The sequence below is a fragment of the Chrysemys picta genome, chromosome 8 (genome assembly GCF_011386835.1).
Source record: "Chrysemys picta bellii isolate R12L10 chromosome 8, ASM1138683v2, whole genome shotgun sequence".
NCBI lineage: Eukaryota > Metazoa > Chordata > Testudines > Emydidae > Chrysemys > Chrysemys picta.
The window spans coordinates 72,129,602-72,150,276 of NC_088798.1; the positions used below are offsets into that span (position 1 = coordinate 72,129,602).

The 20,675-nt window shown below is 46.1% G+C and overlaps 1 protein-coding gene across 3 annotated transcripts in view; it reads left to right on the forward strand.

Moving 5' to 3' along the window:
- DIAPH1 (diaphanous related formin 1) overlaps positions 1-20,675 on the forward strand; it is a 163,342-nt gene that overhangs the window by 55,892 nt on the left and 86,775 nt on the right. For all 3 annotated transcript variants that reach the window (XM_065554810.1, XM_065554809.1, XM_065554808.1), the window contains 9 exons: positions 2,396-2,526; positions 2,722-2,808; positions 4,421-4,484; positions 5,317-5,456; positions 5,641-5,749; positions 6,033-6,143; positions 8,992-9,110; positions 12,334-12,450; positions 17,103-17,218. In XM_065554810.1, coding sequence (XP_065410882.1) covers positions 2,396-2,526; positions 2,722-2,808; positions 4,421-4,484; positions 5,317-5,456; positions 5,641-5,749; positions 6,033-6,143; positions 8,992-9,110; positions 12,334-12,450; positions 17,103-17,218 — 994 coding nt within the window. The remainder of the gene's footprint in view (positions 1-2,395; positions 2,527-2,721; positions 2,809-4,420; positions 4,485-5,316; positions 5,457-5,640; positions 5,750-6,032; positions 6,144-8,991; positions 9,111-12,333; positions 12,451-17,102; positions 17,219-20,675) is intronic.

The following is a 20,675-nucleotide window of genomic DNA, read 5'->3' on the forward strand; positions in this document are numbered from 1 at the left end:
GTGCTGGTCCCCAAGACTCCCCGTCTCCTGGCCTCCCTGTGACTCAGCATGGCAGCTGTGATCATCTAGGACTAGTGGCTAATGCAGTTCAGGGCAAAACTCTCAGGAGCCTGGTCAAGGTGCCCTCCGAGGAGGGCATTGATCTATAGAACTTTTACCAGAAGCAGTAGATGTGAGCCCAAATTGCACAACCTTTAGGACAAAATATAAGATCACACTCCTAGCACAGGTTTCCTCTGAGAGTGACAGTGAAATAGCAACATTTCCCTGGCAATCGGAATAGCAGATAACCCTTCCATTCCCTCAAAAAATAAACCAAAAAAGAGCATGAAACCTAAACTGAGAGAGAAGAGTGGGCCCTGTAGAAATAGAGTTCTGTTTCTCTTAAGAGTAGGGCCCTACCAAATTCACAGCCATGAAAAACGCATCATGGACCGTGAAATTTGATCTTTTATGTGCTTTTACCCTAGATTTCAAGGGAGAGACCAGTGTTTCTCAAATTGGGGGTCCTTACCCAAAAGGGAGTTGTGGGGGGGGGGGTGTCACAGGGTTATTTTAAGGGGGTGATGGTATTGCCACCTTTACTTCTTCACTGCCTTCAGAGCTGGGAAGCCGGAGAGCGGTGGCTGTTGGCTGGGTGCCCAGCTCTGAACGCAGCGCCCCGCCGCAGAAGTAAAGGTGGCAATACCATACCATACCATCCTTACTTCTGCGCTGCTGCCTTCAGATCTGGGTGGTCAGGGAGTGGTGTTTGCTGACTGAAGGCTCAGCTCTGAAGGCAGCAGTGCAGAAGGGTGGCAATACCATACCAGGCCATCCTTATGTCTGCGCTGCTGCTGGTGGCAGCTCTGCCTTCAGAGCTGGGCTCCCGGCCAGCAGCCAACGCACTCCGGCCCCCGCACCTCTGAAGGCAAGAACCACCATTAGCAGCAGCACAGAAGTAAGGTTAGCAGTGCCGCAACCCCCCCTTCCCTCCCACAATAACCTTGTGACCCCTCCCAAAAACTCCTTTTTGGGTCGGGATCTAAGTTCCCTGTAAGCTGCACGGCCGCGCAGCAGCCTGTTAAGTGCCACGCAGGTGCTTAGGGCTGCGGCGGGGAGAGATGCCTGTCCCCACCAGCCCCCCCCGCCCAGACCTGCCATAGCTGGGAAGAGGCGCCCTAACCCAGCCCCGGCCTGGACTTGCCTCGGCCAGGGGAGAGACACCTATCCCACGACCCCAGCCCCGGAGCTGCCATGGTGAGGAGAGGCGTCTCTCCCGCTGTAGCCCCAGGGCAGCCTGCACCCCAAACCCCCTCATCCCTGGCCCCACCCCAGAGCCCTCACCCCCAGCCGGAGCCCTCACACCCCGCACTCCAACCCTCTGGCCCAGCCCTGAGCCCCTCATCCCCAGCCCCACCCCAGAGCCCGCACCCCCCACCAGGGTCCTCATTCTCCCACACTCTGAACCCCTCGGCCCCACCCCCACCATATGAATTTTGTTATGTGCACCAATATGGAGGTGATGCATCATCCCCATATTGGTGCACATAACAAAATTCATTCTGCACATGCATGGGAAAAATTAGAGGGAACACTGGTCAGGACCCCTACAATTACAACACTGTGAAATTTTAATTTAAATATCTGAAATCATAACATTTACAATTTTTAAAATCCTATGACTCTGAAATTGACCAAAATAGAGCGTGAATTTGGTAGGCACTACTTATGTATTCTGAAATACTCCAGTGAAACACATGCACTGATGTACAAAGGGCCACTGACCCAAACACAGATCCTCCTCCACTTCACCTATCCATCAGCAGTGCCAAACATCAACATCTCCCCTTCTATCCATCTGTATATAGTCCAGAAACAGAACTGACTTGGGCACCATTCCTATAGGAGCTGGAGAGCCAAATCTGCCTCTCACCAATTACTGATGGCCACCTCTCCCACTATAGTTATAGCCTCCTAATATGACTTGTACTGATTGCCTGTAAGCTTGATGGATGGAGGGCAGGGGAAAGGGGTCAGAAATGTAACTATGAAATACCTCTGACCTTCAAACTTTTTTTTTAAATAACTCCAACATTCTAATTTAGTTGTGTGTCTATGTTCATGAGTGTATATTGAGAGAGCCAATTAAATATAACTGTTACGGTTACTTTGAACACTAAACTAAATTAGGTAGGTTTCAAGTTTTGAGGATGACTAAACTTTACAACTAATTTAGCGGTTAATGCTTCAGCTAGGCTAGCTTCACTCTGAAGCTCTTTTGAAATGGAGGGTGCATGTATGTGTGTGCCCACTCACACAACATAAAAATACCATTTTGAAAACCCATTTCTATGCCCTGGTGCTGCGATCACAGCTAGTTTACCCGATGGCCTGTTCTTTCTTCCCTGTGTAGGGCATGAGTCAGAAGGAGAGCGCCAAGTCAGCCATGATCTATATCCAGGAGCTGAAATCAAATCTCAGGGATGCCCAATTGCTCGGTTGTTTGGAGTCTCTGCGAGTGTCGCTCAACAACAACCCTGTCAGGTAAAGGGCTGGTTGGAGCAAAGGAGATCAGGCAGGGAGCTGAAGCTATAAGCAAGGGGGTTAGGTGCTTACTTATCAGGGGCTGGGAATGGTGCATTGTGATTGAGCAGAGAGGAGAGAGGGCAGTGGGTGGTTGAGGTTCTTGTGATGTTCAGTCCTTCTATGTGCTGCTAATATGGCTCTGTTTTCTTATAGCTGGGTACAGAATTTTGGGGCTGAGGGCCTCAACTGTCTGCTGGACATATTAAAAAGGCTCCATGATGAGAAGGACGAGGCACCCAGGTGAGGGACAAATTGAATGGAAGCTATTTATAAAGCGCCCTAAGTGCATCTGTTATGGTTCCAAGGTTAGCTGCACATCTGTCCCCTGCCTGGTCTCTCTGAATGTGTTTCTCAGGCATCAGATTTTGAGCTTTTTCCACAATCCTCCCGCTCTTAGACCAGGCCTTGGGCAACAGCATCCTGTGTATCCTGCAGGTCAGACCAAGTTTGAGCACTTGCAATTCTTCTCTCTGCAAGTCTGTGACCAGTGATGTCCAGTGAGCAGGCAGCTTTCTTAAAGCCAAGGGGAGAGTTCATTTTAGTAGTAGGAACAAAGCATTACAGAGAAAAGTGCTTTTGTTCTTCTGTGTTCATAGGCCTTTTCCCATCCTGGTCACAATCAGTTTTGTACGTTGGCTGTCAATGGAGGAACAGTCATCAAAGCTAACATTTCTGCTGTTAAGTATCAGAGGGGTAGCCGTGTTAGTCTGAATCTGTAAAAAGCAACAGAGGGTCCTATGGCACCTTTAAGACTAACAGAAGTATTGGGAGCATAAGCTTTCGTGGGTAAGAACCTCACTTCTTCAGATGCAAGTCTGAAGAAGTGTTCTGGTGTTGTCCCCTAACAACTGTCAAGTGTGTGCTGAGTGGTGGCTATCTTCAGCCATTCTTTCTCCTTTCTGCCTGTTTTTACAGACACACTCCTGTTGAATTAAATCTATAAAGTCATACAGAAAACACCCCAATCACCAGGCCAACATACCGTATTCATAAATTATCACAGGGCACCTCCAAATCCATCACAGTTTCATGGTTAGGGCAGGAGTCTGGGAACCAGGAAACCTGGATTCTTTTACTGGCTCTGCCACTGACTCTCTGTAACCTTCCCCCCCCCCCCCCCCCACGTCTGTTTCCCCATCTATTAAATGTGGGTGGTGGTACTTTTACCCATCTTTATGAAGTGCTTTGGGATCCGTGGCTGAAGAGCTGTCTACAGATGGAGTCAAATAAGACCCTGTCCTGTTGAGTTTACAAGCTCTCATAATCCTAAAGGGCTTGTGAGGCTACAGGATTATTACTGCATGTACATGTTGTTTGGCTAATTGAAGGTGGTGGGGGGCAACAAGAAGAAAGTCTTGGGGCAGGGAGGTTTCACTGCATGGTCAGAAGTGTGTAGGTGTCGTGAGGAGGGGGCATTGCTCCAGTGGAGTTCAGTTATGGGGCAGTGGTTTGTGCCTAAGGTTTGCCAGAAGAAGTCTTTAGTGGGGTGAGATGAACAGGGATGTGTACGTGGGGATGACTCATGGCGGGGTAGAGACTAAAGGACAGAGGCTAAAGTTGGGCCAAGGGTGTGTGTGGGTAATGGTGGGGTGAGAGTAGGTTTTTTCCCCAGGAGATGTAGCAGCCTTTTCCCTGTCTTTCTTTTGAATTTGTGTGTGTGTGTGTGTGTGTGTGCGCGCGCTGGGGGGCGGGCATCTAGTGAGGTTGGAGTCTTAATGCAGCACTGGTCACCTAAGACTTTTCCTGTCCCCACCTGAGAGTTGTGGGCCAACTGTCCTTTAATTGGGGGAAACATGATGCCGAGTATCGTGCTCCATGTGACTATTCATCAGCTGGCTTTCCTTCCTCACAGCTCCTATGACACCCGAAGCAAACATGAGATCATCCGATGCCTGAAGGCTTTCATGAACAACAAGGTGAGATCCCTGTCCTTTCCCTAGATACATCTATATATTGCCACCTCCTCTTCCTCGTACTCTCTGCACTGGTGGCATGGGGCCATCCTCAAAAGTGGTAGGGGAAGTGAGGATGGAGGCTCCTGACTCTTCAGTAAACCCTTGCTTACATTTCACTCACGCGTCTCACCCCCTTCCTCAGACTGTGCACATTCTGCCCTCTCTGCTATATCGCTGCACGCTGTGGGCACTCTGAGGACACGAATATCCCTGTCTCCTTTGCTGTTTGCTTGTACTCTACATCTCTGCCCTCTGTCCAGCCTCACCTTCTCTGTCTTTCTCACTCATGCCCCAGGCTGTCCTACTTTACCTTCTCATTTGCAGGCATTCTGGGACACCTAGTACTAATTCTATTAAACTCGCCTGTCCCTTTGGTTCTCTTCACCCTTCCTTTCTCACTCGCATACTCTGTGAGGTCTCTATATCTCTCCTTTCTAGCTTCTTTGACTCCTTTCTCTCTGATACTGTTCTCACGGGCACTTTCCTTTCACTGTGGACACCCAGGCACACCTGTCAAGATCCCACGAAGCACCTTTCTTCTTGCTGGCCTTGACCCTTTAGGACACCCCCAACTCCTACCCCCTTGTCCTTCCTTGGTCTCCCCTCTGAAATAATAGAAGGGATGTGTGGACAGATATTGGACAGGCGTCTTGCCATCTGCACTTTTTGTGGTGAAGTTGCCTCTCTTTAGCCTTAAAGCAGTCTCAGCGTTGAGCCATAAACAGTTTGCACTATGCTCCTTAGTGGGCTGGCTGAGTCAAATATATTAACTCATCCTTTCTTTCCCCTTCAGTTTGGAATCAAGACAATGCTGGAAACAGAGGAGGGGATCTTGCTGTTGGTGAGAGCTGTTGACCCCAAAGTCCCTACCATGATGATAGATGCTGTGAAGCTGCTGTCTGCTCTCTGTATCCTGCCTCAGCCTGAGGACATGTATGTGTCTATGGGATTCATTATGCCATTCATCTCTCTTGAGCTGGCTGTCATTTACCTCTCTCTGGAGTCCCCATTTCTCTCCCTGTCTCCTTGTTTTACAATGATGATACATGCATGCATACCTCTTCCCACCCCACCCCCAATTGAGACTGCTGCTGATTCCCTCTTCCTACTGTTTCAGGCATGAGCGAGTTCTGGGGGCACTGACAGAGCGAGCAGAAGTGGACGAGGTGGAGCGATTCGGTCCCTTGTTGGATGGTTTAAGGGGCGGAACCTCTGTGGCACTGAAGGTACCTCAACCCTCAGAATTCGTGGGTACTGTTCTCTGTTCTAGGGGAGGAGCAAGAGAGGATTGGTTGACTCCTGCAATTTGACTGCTCTCTGTTTGTAGTGAGGAGGGTATGGGAGGGAGGGTGTAAGATGCCATCTGTTTGATATCTCCCTATTTGTAGCACTTCCCTGGTTGATGGGTACAGTGTTCTGGGCATTATGAGTGCCTGACTAGAAGTATTGGATGAGGGGATAGAGGCCTGGCTCAGTTTGATGCCGAAACTGTCTGTCTCCCTATTTTAGGTAGCCTGTATGCAGCTGATCAATGCCCTTATCATCCCTGCTGATGAGCTCGACTTCCGAGTTCATATTCGAAGTGAACTGATGCGTTCTGGGTTGCAGCTCATCCTTACGGTAAGGGTCAATCATTTCCTCCTATGGGGCGCCATCATGCTCGATGAGAGACGCAACAGCCACCATCTCAGCACTTGTATTCATATTGAAATTACCTAATACTGTTAAAAGGCTCTGGTAGTGACAAAGTAATATTGCTTTTCCCAATAAAATAAAGTGGCTAGAGGCAAAAAGGCATCCTTTAAAAATTGGAAGTTAAATACGACTGAGGGAAGTAGAAAGGAGCATAAACTCTGGCAAGTCAAGTATAAAAAAGTATAATTAGGCAGGCCAAAAAAGAATTTGAAGAGCAACTAGTAAAATTCAAAAACTAATAGCAAAACTAACTGCCAAGTGGCGCCACTGGGCAATCGAGGTGCTAAAGGAACATTCGAGGAAGATAAGGCCATTGCGGAGAAGCTAAATGAATTATTTTTATCATTCTTCACCGCAGAGGATGTGAGGGAGATTTCCATACCTGAGGCATTCTTTTTAAGTGACAAATCTGAGGAACTGCCCCATATTGAGGTATCAGTAGGGGAGGTTTTGGAACAAATTGATAAATTAAGCAGTAAAAGTCACAAGTACTAGATGGTATTCACCCAAGAGTTCTGAAGGAACTCAAATATAAAATTGCAGAACTCCTAAGTGTGCTATGTAATTTATCACTTAAATCAGTCTCTGTACTAGATGACTGGAGGAAAGCTAATGTGATGCCAATTTTTTAAAAAAGCTCGATAGGCAGTCCTGGCAATTACAGACAGGTAAGCCTAACTTAATTACCAGGCAAATTGGTTGAACTATAGTAAAAAACAGAATTATCAGACACGTAAATAAACACTATTTGTTGGGGAAGAGTCAACACAGCTTTTGTAAAGGGAAATAATGCTTCACCAATCTATTAGAATTCTTTGAGGGGATCAACAAACGTGGACAAGGGTGACCAAGTGGATATAGGGTACTTGGATTTTCAGAAAGCCTCTTGCAAGGTCCCTCACTAAAGGCTACTAAGCAAAGTAAGCTGTCATGGGATAAGAGGGAAGGTCCTTTTATGGATCAGTAACTGGTTAAAAGACAGGAAACAACAAAGGGTAGGAATAAATGGTCAGTTTTCAGAATGTAGAGAGGTAAATAGCAGTGTCTGCCAGGAATCTGTACTGGGACTAGTACTGTTCAACATATTCATAAATGATCTGGAAAAAGGGGTAAACAGTGAGGTGACAAAGTTTGTAGATGATACAAAATTACTCAAAAAAGCAACAAAGAGTCCTGTGGCACCTTATAGACTAACAGATGTATTGGAGCATAAGCTTTCATGGGTGAATACCCTCTCATGCGTCTGACAAAGTGGGTATTCACCCACGAAAGCTTATGCTCCAATACATCTGTTAGTCTATAAGCTGCCACAGGACTCTTCGTCTGATCTGTAAAAAGCAACAAACACGGCTTCCCCTCTGATACATAAAATTACTCAAGATAGTTAAGTCCACTGCAGAGTTACAAAGAGATCTCACAAAACTGGATGACTGGGCATGTAAAATTCATGCAAAGTAGTACACATTGGAAAATGTAATCCCAATCATACATAAAAAATGATGGGATCTAAATTAGCAGTTACCAGTCAAGAAAGAGATCTTGGAGTCATTGTGGATAGTTCTCTGAAAACATCTGCTCAATGTGCAGTGGCAGTCAAAAAAGCTAACAATGTTAGGAGCCATTAGGAAAAGGAAAGATAAGAAGACAGTAAAATCATAATGCCAGGATGTAAATCATGGTACGCCCACACCTTGAATACTGCATGCAATTCTGGTGTCCCCATCTCAGAAAAGATATATTAGAATTGGAAAAAGTACAAAGAAGGGCCACAAAAATTATTAGGGGTATTAGAACAGCTTCCATGTGAAGAAAGATTAAAAAGACTGGGATTGTTCAGCTTGGAAAATAGATGACTAAGGGGGGAATATGATAGAGGTCTATAAAATTATGAATGGTGTGGAGAAAGTGAATAAGGAAATGTTATTTACTCCTTCACATAACACAAGAACCCGGGATCACCCACTGAAATTAATAGGCAGCAGGTTTAAAGCAAACAAAAAGAAGTAATTTACACAATGCACAGTCAGTCTCTGGCATTCATTCCCAGGGGATGTTGTGAAGACCAAAATTATAACAAGATCCAAAAAAGAATTAGATAGGTTCCTGGAGGAGAGGTCCATCAATGGCTATTAGCCAGGATGGTTAGGGATACACCACCCATGCTCTGGGTGTCCCTTGCCTCTGACTGTCAGAAGCTGGGAGTGGACAATAGGGGATAGATGACTTGATTGCCTGTTCTGTTCATTCCTCTGAAGCATGGTATTGGCCATGGTCAGAAGACAGGATACTGGGCTAAACCAACCATTGGTCTGACCCAGTATGGCTGTTCTATGTTCAAACCCTTGCTGCAGGAATGATGTGGGCTGTATTGCTGCCCTGTTCTTGGTCAGTGTTTCCTCTCTCTTAGTTACCCAGCATCCCAGGGTCAGTTGGACGGTGATCACATTCCCTTTGCTGTTTGCGTGCACTGGCCCTGTCCATGTTACTGTGCACTCTCCTGGGGCGTATGATGATTCTATCTTCTTGTGACTGTGAATTTTTATCATCACTGATGGGTCTCTTATCTGTGGCTCCATGCTGGCCTGTGCTCTCTTGGGGCTTCCAGCAGACTTGTTTGCACATTAATGTATGTTGGCCCCTCATTACATTCCTTCGTGCTCTAACGTAGCCCTTGTTTAGCTCCCATCTGAAAAACTGTGTGCTCTCAAGTGACCCCACCAGAATCTGTATAGCTTCTGATGGCCTCTCTATGATGTACTCATGCTCTTGGCAGGAACTGCGGAAACTGGAGAATGAGGAACTGAAGGTGCAGCTGAGTGTATTTGAAGAACATGGTGAGGAGGATTCTGAAGACCTCAGGAGCCGCCTTGAGGACATTCGCATTGAAATGGAATATCCTTCTGCTGCTTATTGGGCAGGGGTTGCATTTGGGGCAGGAGTATCCCCAGGAAGTTTCTTAGCGCCAGTCTTTGTACCATCACTGCCTCCATGTAGGGAGAGGGACTGAGGTTGATGGTCTTTCTTCTGGTCAAGTAATGTCTGGGCCAAGCTCATCTTGCTGTCATCATGGTCAGGTGGGTTCCATGGCTTGTTTGAGTCAGAGCTGCCCAGTACATTGTAGGATGCCACTGATCCATCAGGCAAAGTCTGAAGACATGAGTGAGCGAAGCACAGGCAGGTATGCTGATCCTCTACTAGGGATTTGGCAGTTTATTAGCAAAAAGAGGAAGACCATACCCTGGTCATTTGGGAGGTTGCAGGATGCAGCTTGTCTGATGCTTCCAGAAACTTTAGTTTCGGATGTCTGTTCAGACTTGACTTTTTATGGACACTGTAGTTTGTCTGTCCCTGTTTTGTGTGCAATAAATAAGTAGGCGTGGCAGAACTTGATTTTTATTTTTTATAATTTTGATGGATAATATTGGTTTATTTTTCAGCATTTTTATTTTATCTATTTAAATTTTCACAGTTATGGGAAATTATGTGAAGGTCAGGTGATAATAGGCGTTGAGATTAAAATACAAAATGTCAACATTGAATGTCAATGTTGGGGGGAGGGATAGCTCAGTGGTTTGAGCATTGGCCTGCTAAACCCAGGGTTGTGAGTTAAATCCTTGAGGGGGCCACTTGGGGATCTGGGACAAAATCAGTACTTGGTCCTGCTAGTGAAGGCAGGGGGCTGGTCTCGATGACCTTTCAAGGTCCCTTCCAGTTCTAGGAGATGGGATATCTCCATTCATTTCTATTTTTAAAATATACAAAGTAAATATCAAACTCTAATAAGTTTTCAAGCAGCATTTTTCTTACTTTGCCTATCTGTAAATTTCTGTTATTGATGGAAATATTTTTGTCAGTTTGTGCTTATCCAGTGAAATTGATGTTTACTGAAATTTTAAATTTAAAATTTAATTTAATTTACCAAAACAAATATATTTTGGATTTTGCCACCAGAGGGCACCTGGAACAACTGCTGCTTTACAAAAACAAAGTAGAGTATTTTCCTTCATCAATCCAGCATGGAATGAAAACCTAGACAGAACCATACCAAGCCTTGTACTAGGGAATGTCCCCATTTTATACATATATATCCCTTAGGTATAGCATCTGCCATGTGTAGCTGCGCCTCTACCATTGCATTACTTGCAGTTTTTAGGAACAGATATGATGGGTATTTTGTCAGGAGCCTGAACAACTTTTCCACATCCTAGAGAGAAAGATGTGAGCTCAGGAACTGGAGGTCAGATGCCATAGAAAATCCCCCACCAGAGTTGATCTCTCTATTAGTGAGAACTTAGGCTGGAGAAGTCATGCCAAATGCTGGTTGTCCAGGCCTTGTTTGGAGGGGTGAGGGCTGATTACTGATCCCTCCTTGCTAACAGGAGACTGAAGCTGAAACCTTCGTCACCTGGAAAGTGGCACATGCTGTTTTTCTTCATGTGACAGACCCAGACCAGTGGGGTACAGGAGTCTGGCAGAGGGCAAATATACTGGTCACTGGATGAGTAGTTTTCTGTTCCCTGAGTGACCAGAGAAGGGGCTGCACTAGAGTAATCAGGAACCTGCTAAAATCAGTTAAGGCAGGCAGGCTAATTAGGACACCTGGAGCCAATTAAGAAGAAGCTGCTAGAATCATTTAAGGCAGGCTAATCAGGCACCTGGGTTTTAAAAGGAGCTTCAGTTTGTGGTGCGAGTGTGAGGAGCTGGGAGCAAGAGGCGCAAGGAGCTGAGAGTGAGAGGGTGTGCTGCTGGAGGACTGAGGAGCACAAGCCTTATCAGACACCAGGTCCTGTGGTGAGAATAAGGAAGGTGTTTGGCGGAGGCCAGGGGGAAGTAGCCCAGAGAGTTGTAGTTGTCATGCAGCTGTTACAGGAGGCACTATAGACAGCTGCAGTCCACAGGGCCCTGGGCTGGAACCTGGAGTAGAGGGCGGGCCTGGGTTCCCCCCAAACCTCCCAATTAACCTGGACTGTGGGTTCTTCCAGAGGGGAAGGTCTCTGGGCTGTTCCCCAACCCACATGGTGAATCTCTGAGGCAAGAAAATCTGCCAATAAGCGCAGGACCCACCAAGATAGAGGAGGAACTTTGTCACATTCATTAGGACTGGCTGTGGTGTTAACACACAAAGAGGCACTAGAATTTGTAATCAGCAGGTTGAATTGGGGTTTCTGGCCACATGCAACAGGATTGTTTGTGCTCCTCCAAGGTAAAGATGCCTTGGGGGCTGCCAGAAATAGGAGTTTGTATGTCTCTATGTATGTGGGCTTGCACTTTCCCCTCTAGTGAGCATGCCTTGTGGCCCAGAGACTAAGGGCTCCCTCCTTATACATGGGGGTGTGAATGGGCTGCATAATTTGTACAGTTCTCTGCACCTGTGATGCTGCATACACCTTTGTGTTGTTTTTCTCCTAGAAAATGTTATAAAAAACAAACAAACAGAAAACCCCCACACCAAATAAATTGTCCTGTTCATATGTCTCACCCCATGAATGATGGAAAAAAGAAATGGATTTCTAATCTTTGTTCTTCCCATCAACACCCTCTTTTTTTTAAAAACATAGAATTGTTTAGTTTCCAGGGAGGTTAGGTTGGCTGATCTGAGGGAGAAAAGGGGACTCTTGAAGCAGAAGGAGCCAAAGGGTCATTGCATAAGGGGAAAGATGTTAATTGGGGGGGCGGTGAGGGGGGGAGAGACATGTGACTTTGCCTTCATCCCCAAAGTGGAGACTGGGGATACTGTTTGGGGGTGCATAAGGGAAGGGTATAGCGAAACTAGACACTTGCCATCTTGTGGACGTGGAATGAATGAGCTACCAACAGCCTCCCTTTTTCTACCACCACTCCAATCAGGGATTAAAATGTCACCTACCAAATATTGGTTTGGCTTTAGAAAGGCTCAGGGAGAAGGAATTAGAGACCCATTTTGGGCCAGTCTCCTGCAGTGTGTCCTCTTCCCTTTTCTCCGTGCTAAGCTTTCTGTGTGAGGGGAATATGCACTGATAAAGTTTTGAGGATAGTACTTTGAAGGGCTAATGCCTTCCTCTACAGAGCAAAAGAGTAAGGAGAGCACCAGGATGTCTCCCCAGAGACGCTTTTGTTTCCTTAGCCCTTTCTTCACTGATTTCAGTGAAGTCTTCCAGATTCTCCTCAATACAGTAAAGGATTCCAAAGCAGAGCCATTCTTCCTGTCCATCCTGCAGCACCTTCTGCTGATCCGCAACGATTATGAAGCCAGGTAAGGAGGGGAGCTTTGTGCTGGGCCTGCTGGAAGAGATTCCGGCAGTGTGTGGGAGAAACAGGCACTTTCTTGGAAAAAATAATCCCAACTACACATATATAATGATGGGTTCTAAATTAGCTATTGCCACTCAAGAAAAAGATCTTGGAATCATCATGGATAGTTCTCTGAAAACTTCAGCTCAATGTGCAGCAGCATTTGAAAAGGCTAACCATGTTAGGAACTGTTAGGAATGGGATAGCAAATAAGATAGAAAATGTGATAATGCCACTATATAAATTCACGGTATGCCCACACCTTGAACGCTGTGTCCAGTTCTGGTAGCTCCATCTCAAAAAAGGATATAGTGGAACAGGAAAAGGTTCAGAGAAGGGCAACAAGGATGATCAAGGGTATGGAACATCGTCCATATGAAGAAAGACTAAAAAGATTAGAGCTGTTCATCTTAGAATAGAGATGATTATGGAGGGATATGATAGAAAAAAATCATGAATGGTATGGAAAAAGTGAGTGGAGAAGTGTTATTTACCCTTTCCCACAATGCAAAAATCAGGGGTCACCTGATGAAATTAATAAGCAGCAAGTTTAACGAGAGAGTACTTTTTCCACACAATGCATAATTAGCCTATGGAACTCATTGCCATGGGATATTGTGATGTCCAAAAGTATAACTTGGTTCAAAAAAGAATTAGATAAGTTCATGGAGGATAGAGCCATCAATTAGCCAAGATAGTCAGGGATGCAATCCCATGCTTAAGGCAACCCTAAACCTCTGACTGCCAGAAGCTGAGAGGAGAAGACAGTGATGGATTACTTCAACTGCCCTGTTATGTATGCTCCTCCTGAAGCTCTGGTATTGACCACCGTTGGAAGATGGGATACTGGACTAGATGGACAATTGGTCTGACCCAGTATGGCCGGAATGATCATGGGGGGAAAAGGATTGGAGGTTGCATAGAAGGCAGAGTTTAGAAAGTTCTGATAGCCCCAGGGTAGGCAGAAGATGAGGGATTGCAGTGTACTACACAGAATAAAACGAGTTGGGCCTCTGACCTAGCTTGTTCAAAGAGGATGCCTCACTGTCTGAGAAACAGACAATGTCTAAGAAATCCTTTTCTGCAAATGGAAACGTTTCCTTTGCAAAGATTGACACTACACGGGTGTGGTGGGCAGTTCTAGAATGTGAGAGTACTCAGCTGTGCACAGAATGGAACATCGACATCAGTCAAGCAACACTGACCTTGAAAAAGCTCCAAGAGTTTATAGGGAAAGCAAGAGAAGAAAACAATGTAAGTTGATACTAAAGGAAAGAAGCAGTCTGAACACCACCTTCATTTGTTGGCACACCTGCCTGAACTGTTTTTTCACATCCTCTGATGTTGCCACAAAATTGCAGAGAATAGATGTGGAAGCTACTGGCCAGTCTGCCTGTTTCAGCAAATGGTTCAGTAGATGGTTCTTCAACCAAAGAACTATCTGGCGCGAGAGCAAGATTTCTTAGGCTTGTCCAACCAAAGAAGATTATTTCTGCAACAGAACTGGAGAGAAGATGGCAGAGAATCTTGTGGGAAGCACTTTGTGTTTCATATAAGAGAACAAAACCAAAACTAAATCCGTTGATAGAGCTTCAGACGACTGGATTGCCTTTTAATGGTGCTAGAGCAGTGTTTTCAGTTGCTGGGTTGTGACCCCCTGGAGGGTTACAAAAGGTAAACAGGATGTTGAGGTTGAAAATTTTGTTAGAAGCTAAAAGCAAAGAAAATCTTACTCCCCATATACCTTTACTCTTCAAGGTCAAGTATTCTCTGTCAACCTTCTGAAACAACACACACATTATATAGACTTATTGTTATCATTGATAAATTTTTTTTCTTTGATACTAAATGTAAGGGAGTTGCAAAAAATTTTGCCTTCAGATAAGGGTTCTCCAGGCTGAAAAGGTTGAGAGAGACTGTTCTAGAACAAGCAAAACTAGACTCCTGCTTTGTGAAAAATTGTTAAACATCCAGCAACTGCCATAGATATGGTTCTCAAAAGTGTAACCTGGCTAAATGTCTTTGGGTTTATCTACCCTGCAACTAAAAACCTACAGCTGGCCTGTGACAGCTGACTTGGGCTTGTGGGCTCAGGGTGCAGGGCTATTTCATTGTAATGTAGACTTCTGGGCTTGGACTGGAACCCAGGCTCTAGGACCCTGTGAGGTGGCAGGGTCCCAGGGACTGGAGGCCAGGCTCTGGAACTCTCCCACCTCGCAGAGTCCTAGAGTCCAGACTCCAGTCTGAACCTGGAAGTTTACACTTCAGTGAAATAGCCCTGCAAGTCAACTGGTAGGGACCAGCTGCGGGTGTCTTAATTGCAGTGTAAACTTTCCCTTAGAGCTAAACTTGTTCCCTGGGACAATTTGATACCAGGTAATGCAGCTTCAAGAACAGCTTGATTTTTTTTTTTTTTTTTTTTTTGCTGTTTCCAAAATGCTCTAGGTTGTATTCAGTCTGGTACTTAGAGGTGGGCATGAAAAGATTATTCCATAGAGACCCAAACAGTCATCTTATATAACCTGGCCAAAGGTTCTGATTTGTCATTAGGAGACAGTGACAGACAACTTAAAGATGACTGTGTTCTATGGCTTTTGGTAGCTGTTAGAAAATCCCTTGCCAGAAGACTTCTGTTCTGTTATAATACCACCAAGTACATTTAAATGAGGTGAGTTGGCCCCAGCAGTGTCGGGCTGTATCTGTGTATATCCTCTACCACGGTGGTTTTCAAAATGCGGGTTGTGACCCAGGCACTGGGTTGCAGTGACTCTGGTCAGGAGCCGTTAAAAGTCCCGTCGGCGGTGCTGTCCGGCTAAGGCAGGCTGGTTCCTATCTGTTCTGACACTGTGCTGCACCCTGGAAGCATCCAATAGCAGGTCCAGCTCCTAGGTGGGGAGGCCATGGGGCTCTGCGTGCTGCCCCTACCCCGAGCAGCAGCTCCATACTCCCATTGGCCGGGAACCAGCCAATGGGAGCTGTGGAGAGGGAAGGGGGGCCTGCAGGTGAGAACCGCACAGAGCTGCTTGTGCACCTCTGCCTAGGAGCCAGACCTGCTGCTGGCTACTTCTGGGGTGCAGCGCGGTCCGTGGTGCCAGGACAGGCAGGAAGCCTGCCTTAGCACCTCCGCTGCACCACTGACCAGGAGCTGCCCGAGGTAAGCCCACGCCCCAACCCCACACCCCAATCCCCTGCTCCAGCTCTGAGCCCCTTCCTGCACCCAAGCCCCTTCCTGCACCTCAAACCCCTCATCCCCAGCCTCATCCCAGAGCCTGCATCCCCAGCTCAGAGCCCTGACCCCCTCCCACACCCCAATCCCCTGTCCCAGCCCTGAGCCCCCCCAAACCCAGAGCCCCCTCCTGCACCCCAAACCCCTCATCCCTGGCCCCACACCAGAGCCTGCACCACCAGCCCAGAGCCCGCACCACCAGCCCAGAGCCCTGACCTCCCACACCCCAACCTCTTGTCCCAGCCCTGAACTCCTCCCACACCCCAAAATCCTCATCCCCAGCTCCATTGGATCGGGGGCATCAGCAGTTTTCTTCAATTGGGTCGCCAGAAATAAAGTTTGAAAACCCCTTCTCTACGACGTAGCCTTGGTATGCTGTATTTATAGTGAAGGATTTTATATTGAGTAATCTTCTCTAGCTGTAGATATTAATATTTTCCAAGAAATGACTCCCCCTCCCCACCCAACAGAATTGTGGAGTCCACCTCCTTAAATAATCTGTTTTCCTTAATTATTTTTAGCCTTGAGTGTGCCTATGTTTTGGGATATCTGTGTAGTGTGTTGCAAGTAAAGAGACATGGATCCCCTTTCTGAATGTGATATCATTTAATGTGGCTATCTTGACTAACTTGAAGATAATTCATTATAGATACACAACTTAAAAAAAAAAAAAAGGTTTAGGTTGGAAGGAAGTTTGTTAGGAGCAAATTGAAATAATCCATACTAATTATCTCACTAACCAGCATTGTATACATTAATAATCTGTCTAGAAAGGTGCCACCAGACTCCTTGTTGTTTTTGTAGATACAGACTAACACGGCTACCCCCTGATACTTGTCTAGAAATTGTTTTTCAAACTCATTGTTGAGGAATAGCTCCTGTTGGTTTGGAATTAAAGTAGTCTGCTGCCATCAGGTGGAGTTAGCTTGCCACAAGAAGGATGGAGCTCTGATCCAAAGAGAGAGGCTCATAATGGAGGGCAGAGAGTAGAAGGACATGAGACTAGTTCATAGAGTTTCTATGGAGCGATGGAGAGGCTAATTGCCCAGGTTTGTGAGAATGACAAGGCAGACAGGAATAAAGAAATGGACAGTTTGGAGCATAACCTACAATGTTCTAGGTATGTAATGTGATGGTGTGGTGGGTATGTAGCTCTTGGTTCTTCTTTGGCAGCTGCTTGTAACAGAGGCCATGTGGCATACCAAGTTGTTTTACCTGGAGACCTAACTTGCTGAAGAGACCAAGTTTTGCTGTTCCGATATTATATTTGCTGCAGAGCCTTTGTAAACTTCTCTGTGGGGCCCCTGAGTGCGTGGTACCCACGGTTTGCAGGTGTATGTCTTCATAGAGCCCTGTTAACACTGTTTCCTTTTCTTCTCTTTCCATAGGGCTCAGTACTATAAGCTAATTGATGAATGCATTTCCCAGATAGTTCTGCATAAGAATGGTGCTGATCCAGACTTCAAATGCAAGCACCTCAACATTGACATCGAGGGATTAATAGGTAAGTCCTGAAGCTGTTCATTTCACAATCAAAATGAACCCAGTCTGATGTGGTTCCAGAACAGCCCTATTATTTAGTCCCTCAACTAAATAATAGTTTGAGCTGTTGACCAACAGAACTTCCTGCCTCTCTGCATGTTTCTCTGGTTCTTCCTCCTTGAGAATGGGCTCTGCCATCACAACTAATAGGCTCAACCGGAGCCCGTTTTCTGAGGTGACTTTTCTGTTGCATTCTGCACTGGGAGTCTGGATGTGGGCCATTCCATACCTCTTCATTTGGGGATTGCCTTTCACCACACACCCTCTGCCCTGTACTGTGCTCGGCTGGGCAACTTTCTGTCAGACTAGATTAGAAAACAGATCACTTACAGATTTCCCCCAAGGCCACCATTAGTACTTCATGCTGTGGCCAGCAGAGGGCATTGTGAGTGGAAGCAGAGCCAATGGCATGTCTCCTGGAAACTAGTACTGAGTCCATAGTGCTGTCACTGGTTGCCTCACTCAGTGAGGGAAGACTGTAAGGGGTACATTATGCTTTGTGTGAGGGAGGAGGACTTCCAGAAAAAACTGTTCTTTGAGTGGTTGCAGACTTGTATTCCACTCATGAGTGGGTGCCCAGTGCATCAAAGCAAGAGAACATTGCTTAGCAGTTCACATCAGGGTGGCGCTCACATCATCTGGCCTCCATAGATTCTCTCATGGATATTTAAGTGTGGTGCTGCCCTGACCCCACTCAATTCTTCCTCACTGCCCATGGCTTGAGTTGGAGCATTCTGGGTGGTATTTACTTCACTCTTTTGCCACACCAGGGACAGTATTTGAAACCTGGTGAAGACATTGCACCAGGCAACAAAAATACCCAACTGACTAATCTAACACTAAGGTATTAATACTACTACTACCAGTCAGAGTTTCTCTCTGTTTTTTTTGTATGTAGCTAGTTTATAGTTAGTAGTACGAACTATATACAAAAAAGCCAAGAGAAACTCTGATTAGTAGTAGTAATACCACCTTAGTGTTAGATTAGTCAGTTGGGTATTTTTGTTGCCTGGTGCAATGTCTTAACCAGGTTTCAAATACTGTCCCTCATGTGGGATAACTATCCTCAGTTCTTGTTGTGCCTGGGAGGATCTGATCTTCTGGCCTCTCAGAGGCCTTTGGTGCTGCCATGAGGCTCTGACTTTTCTCCAAGGAGAAGAAGAGACTGTTGTTCTTTTTCTCCTCTCCCGAGAGAGAAGTCTCATAGAACTGACTGTAGTCACTCCAAGATTCAGGGAGATTCTTCATCTTCTAAGAGGATGAAGAAGGAAGCAAGGATTCCTTGAGTAAGCAGGGAAAAGCAGGGATGTCTATTTGGTCTTGGGAACCATATTATTGACTACAGTACTGTCAGCAGGCTGCTGTTGAGTCTGGTACTGACAGCGTCAATATCAGCATCGAGCATGTCAACACCACAGGCTTATCAAGCAGATGCAGGTTTACTCTGCCTCTTTGTGCTGGACTTGCCTGTTGTACAGGAGTCTTCAGCTGGGGTGGAGTCTTCGGCAATCCTGGGACCATCTGGTTTGATTACCTCAGAATACAAGCTGTTGCAGGTGTCCTCTCTGGCACTACTTAAAAACCAGACTGTGGAGACAAGATCACTCTCCCTGAGGTACCCATTTTTGGTCCTGATACCATCTTCGGCCTTGGAGACAATGTCCGCTTCTACAGGCTGGAGCTATGGGTGTGGTACTGGTTTCTGGTTTGGTACCAGTGTCTCTTCCAATACGAAGTGTTAGTGCTGCCTCAAAGACAGTGCCAGTATTCAAAGCACTGACTTCTCTGTCTCCTTTGGTAACAATGCAGCCACATACTGGGCTTCCCATGAGTCATGGCATGTGATGGCTCCACCGATGTGGCTCTTCTTTTCTCTTTGGAGGGTCCTCACATTCAGTGTCATCTTCCACATCTCCTCTTTCATCCAGGCATCAGATTTGAAAATCTTCACGACCTCCGTGGGATCACCATCAGTACCAGGATTGGTACTGTTTTCTTAGTAAAGATAAGGGTCTTGGCCTAGTTCTTACTAGCCACTAATGCCATATCTTGTTCTTCAGTGGCATTCATGCAACCCTTGGGATACCTCCTTGATCTTCGGAGTCTCAGTCCTCGGTTCATTCCAGGGAGCAATTATCAAACCCTCCTGCTGTCTCACCTCCTGACCCAATTAGCTAGAGATGCATACTGGGGTTGCTCCCCGTGAGCTGAGTCAGTCTGAACCTTCATTGCAGGAGAAAGCAGGGTCACAGCAGGTCCCATTGGACTTGCTTCCTCCTCCATCTTCTTCACAGGACGATTCCACTATACCAGATTCCTCTTCTCCTGTGCCTGAGGACTTTAAATCGTATCAGGATCTCCTGAGGCAAATGGCTACAGCGTTGGGCATTCAGTCAGAGTTTGTGCAGGAGAATACCCATCAGTTGGTAGATGTTCTCTGGTCTTCAGCTCCAGGGAGGGTAGCACTCCCTATAAATGAAGTGCTTTTGGAAGCTGCAAAGACTTTGTGGCATACCCTAGCTTCTTTACTGTCCACAGCAAAGAGTACTGATAAGTGGTATTATGGCCTTATGCAGGGTTTCAAGTGCTTGTACTCGCATCCAGCACCTAACAGTCTTGTTATAATGGCAGCAAATGAGAGGTTGCAATGGGAGATTTAAGACAACCCCTAAATACAAAGAGTCTAAAAGGTTACATTTAATGAAAAGAAAAATTTATTCAACCTCTTCTTTAGAATCTGCACCACTGTTGTCAAAATGTGGTTTTGTAAATTGGGAGACTACATCCAAATCTGTGGCTAAATTACCAGAATTCTCCAGGAAGAGTTTAAGGCTTTCATTGCGGAGGGTCATCTAGTGGCAAAGCTGTCACTGCGATCAGCACAGAATGTGTGTTGGACCCCTCCTCCAGAATTATGGCCAGATGTGATTGTAGAGCCATTAGCCATTATCTTTGAAAACTTGAGGCAATCGGGGGAGGTCCTGGATGATTGGAAAAAGGCAAATATAGTGCCCATCTTTAAAATAGGGAAGAAGGAGAATCCGGGGAACTACAGACCGGTCAGCCTCACCTCAGTCCTTGGAAAAATCATGGAGCAGGTCCTCAAGGAATCCATTTTGAAGCACTTGGAGGAGAGGAAGGTGATCAGGAACAGTTAACATGGATTCACCAAGGGCAAGTCATGCCTGACCAACCTGATTGCCTTCTATGATGAGATAACTGGCCCTGTGGATATGGGGAAAGCGGTGGACATGATATACCTTGACTTTAGCAAAGCTTTTGATATAGTCTCCCACAGTATTCTTGCCAGCAAGTTAAAGAAATATGGATTGGATGAATGGATTATAAGCTGGGCAGAAAACTGGCTACATCGTTGGGCTCAACGGGTAGTAATTGATGGCTCAGTGTCTAGTTGTCAG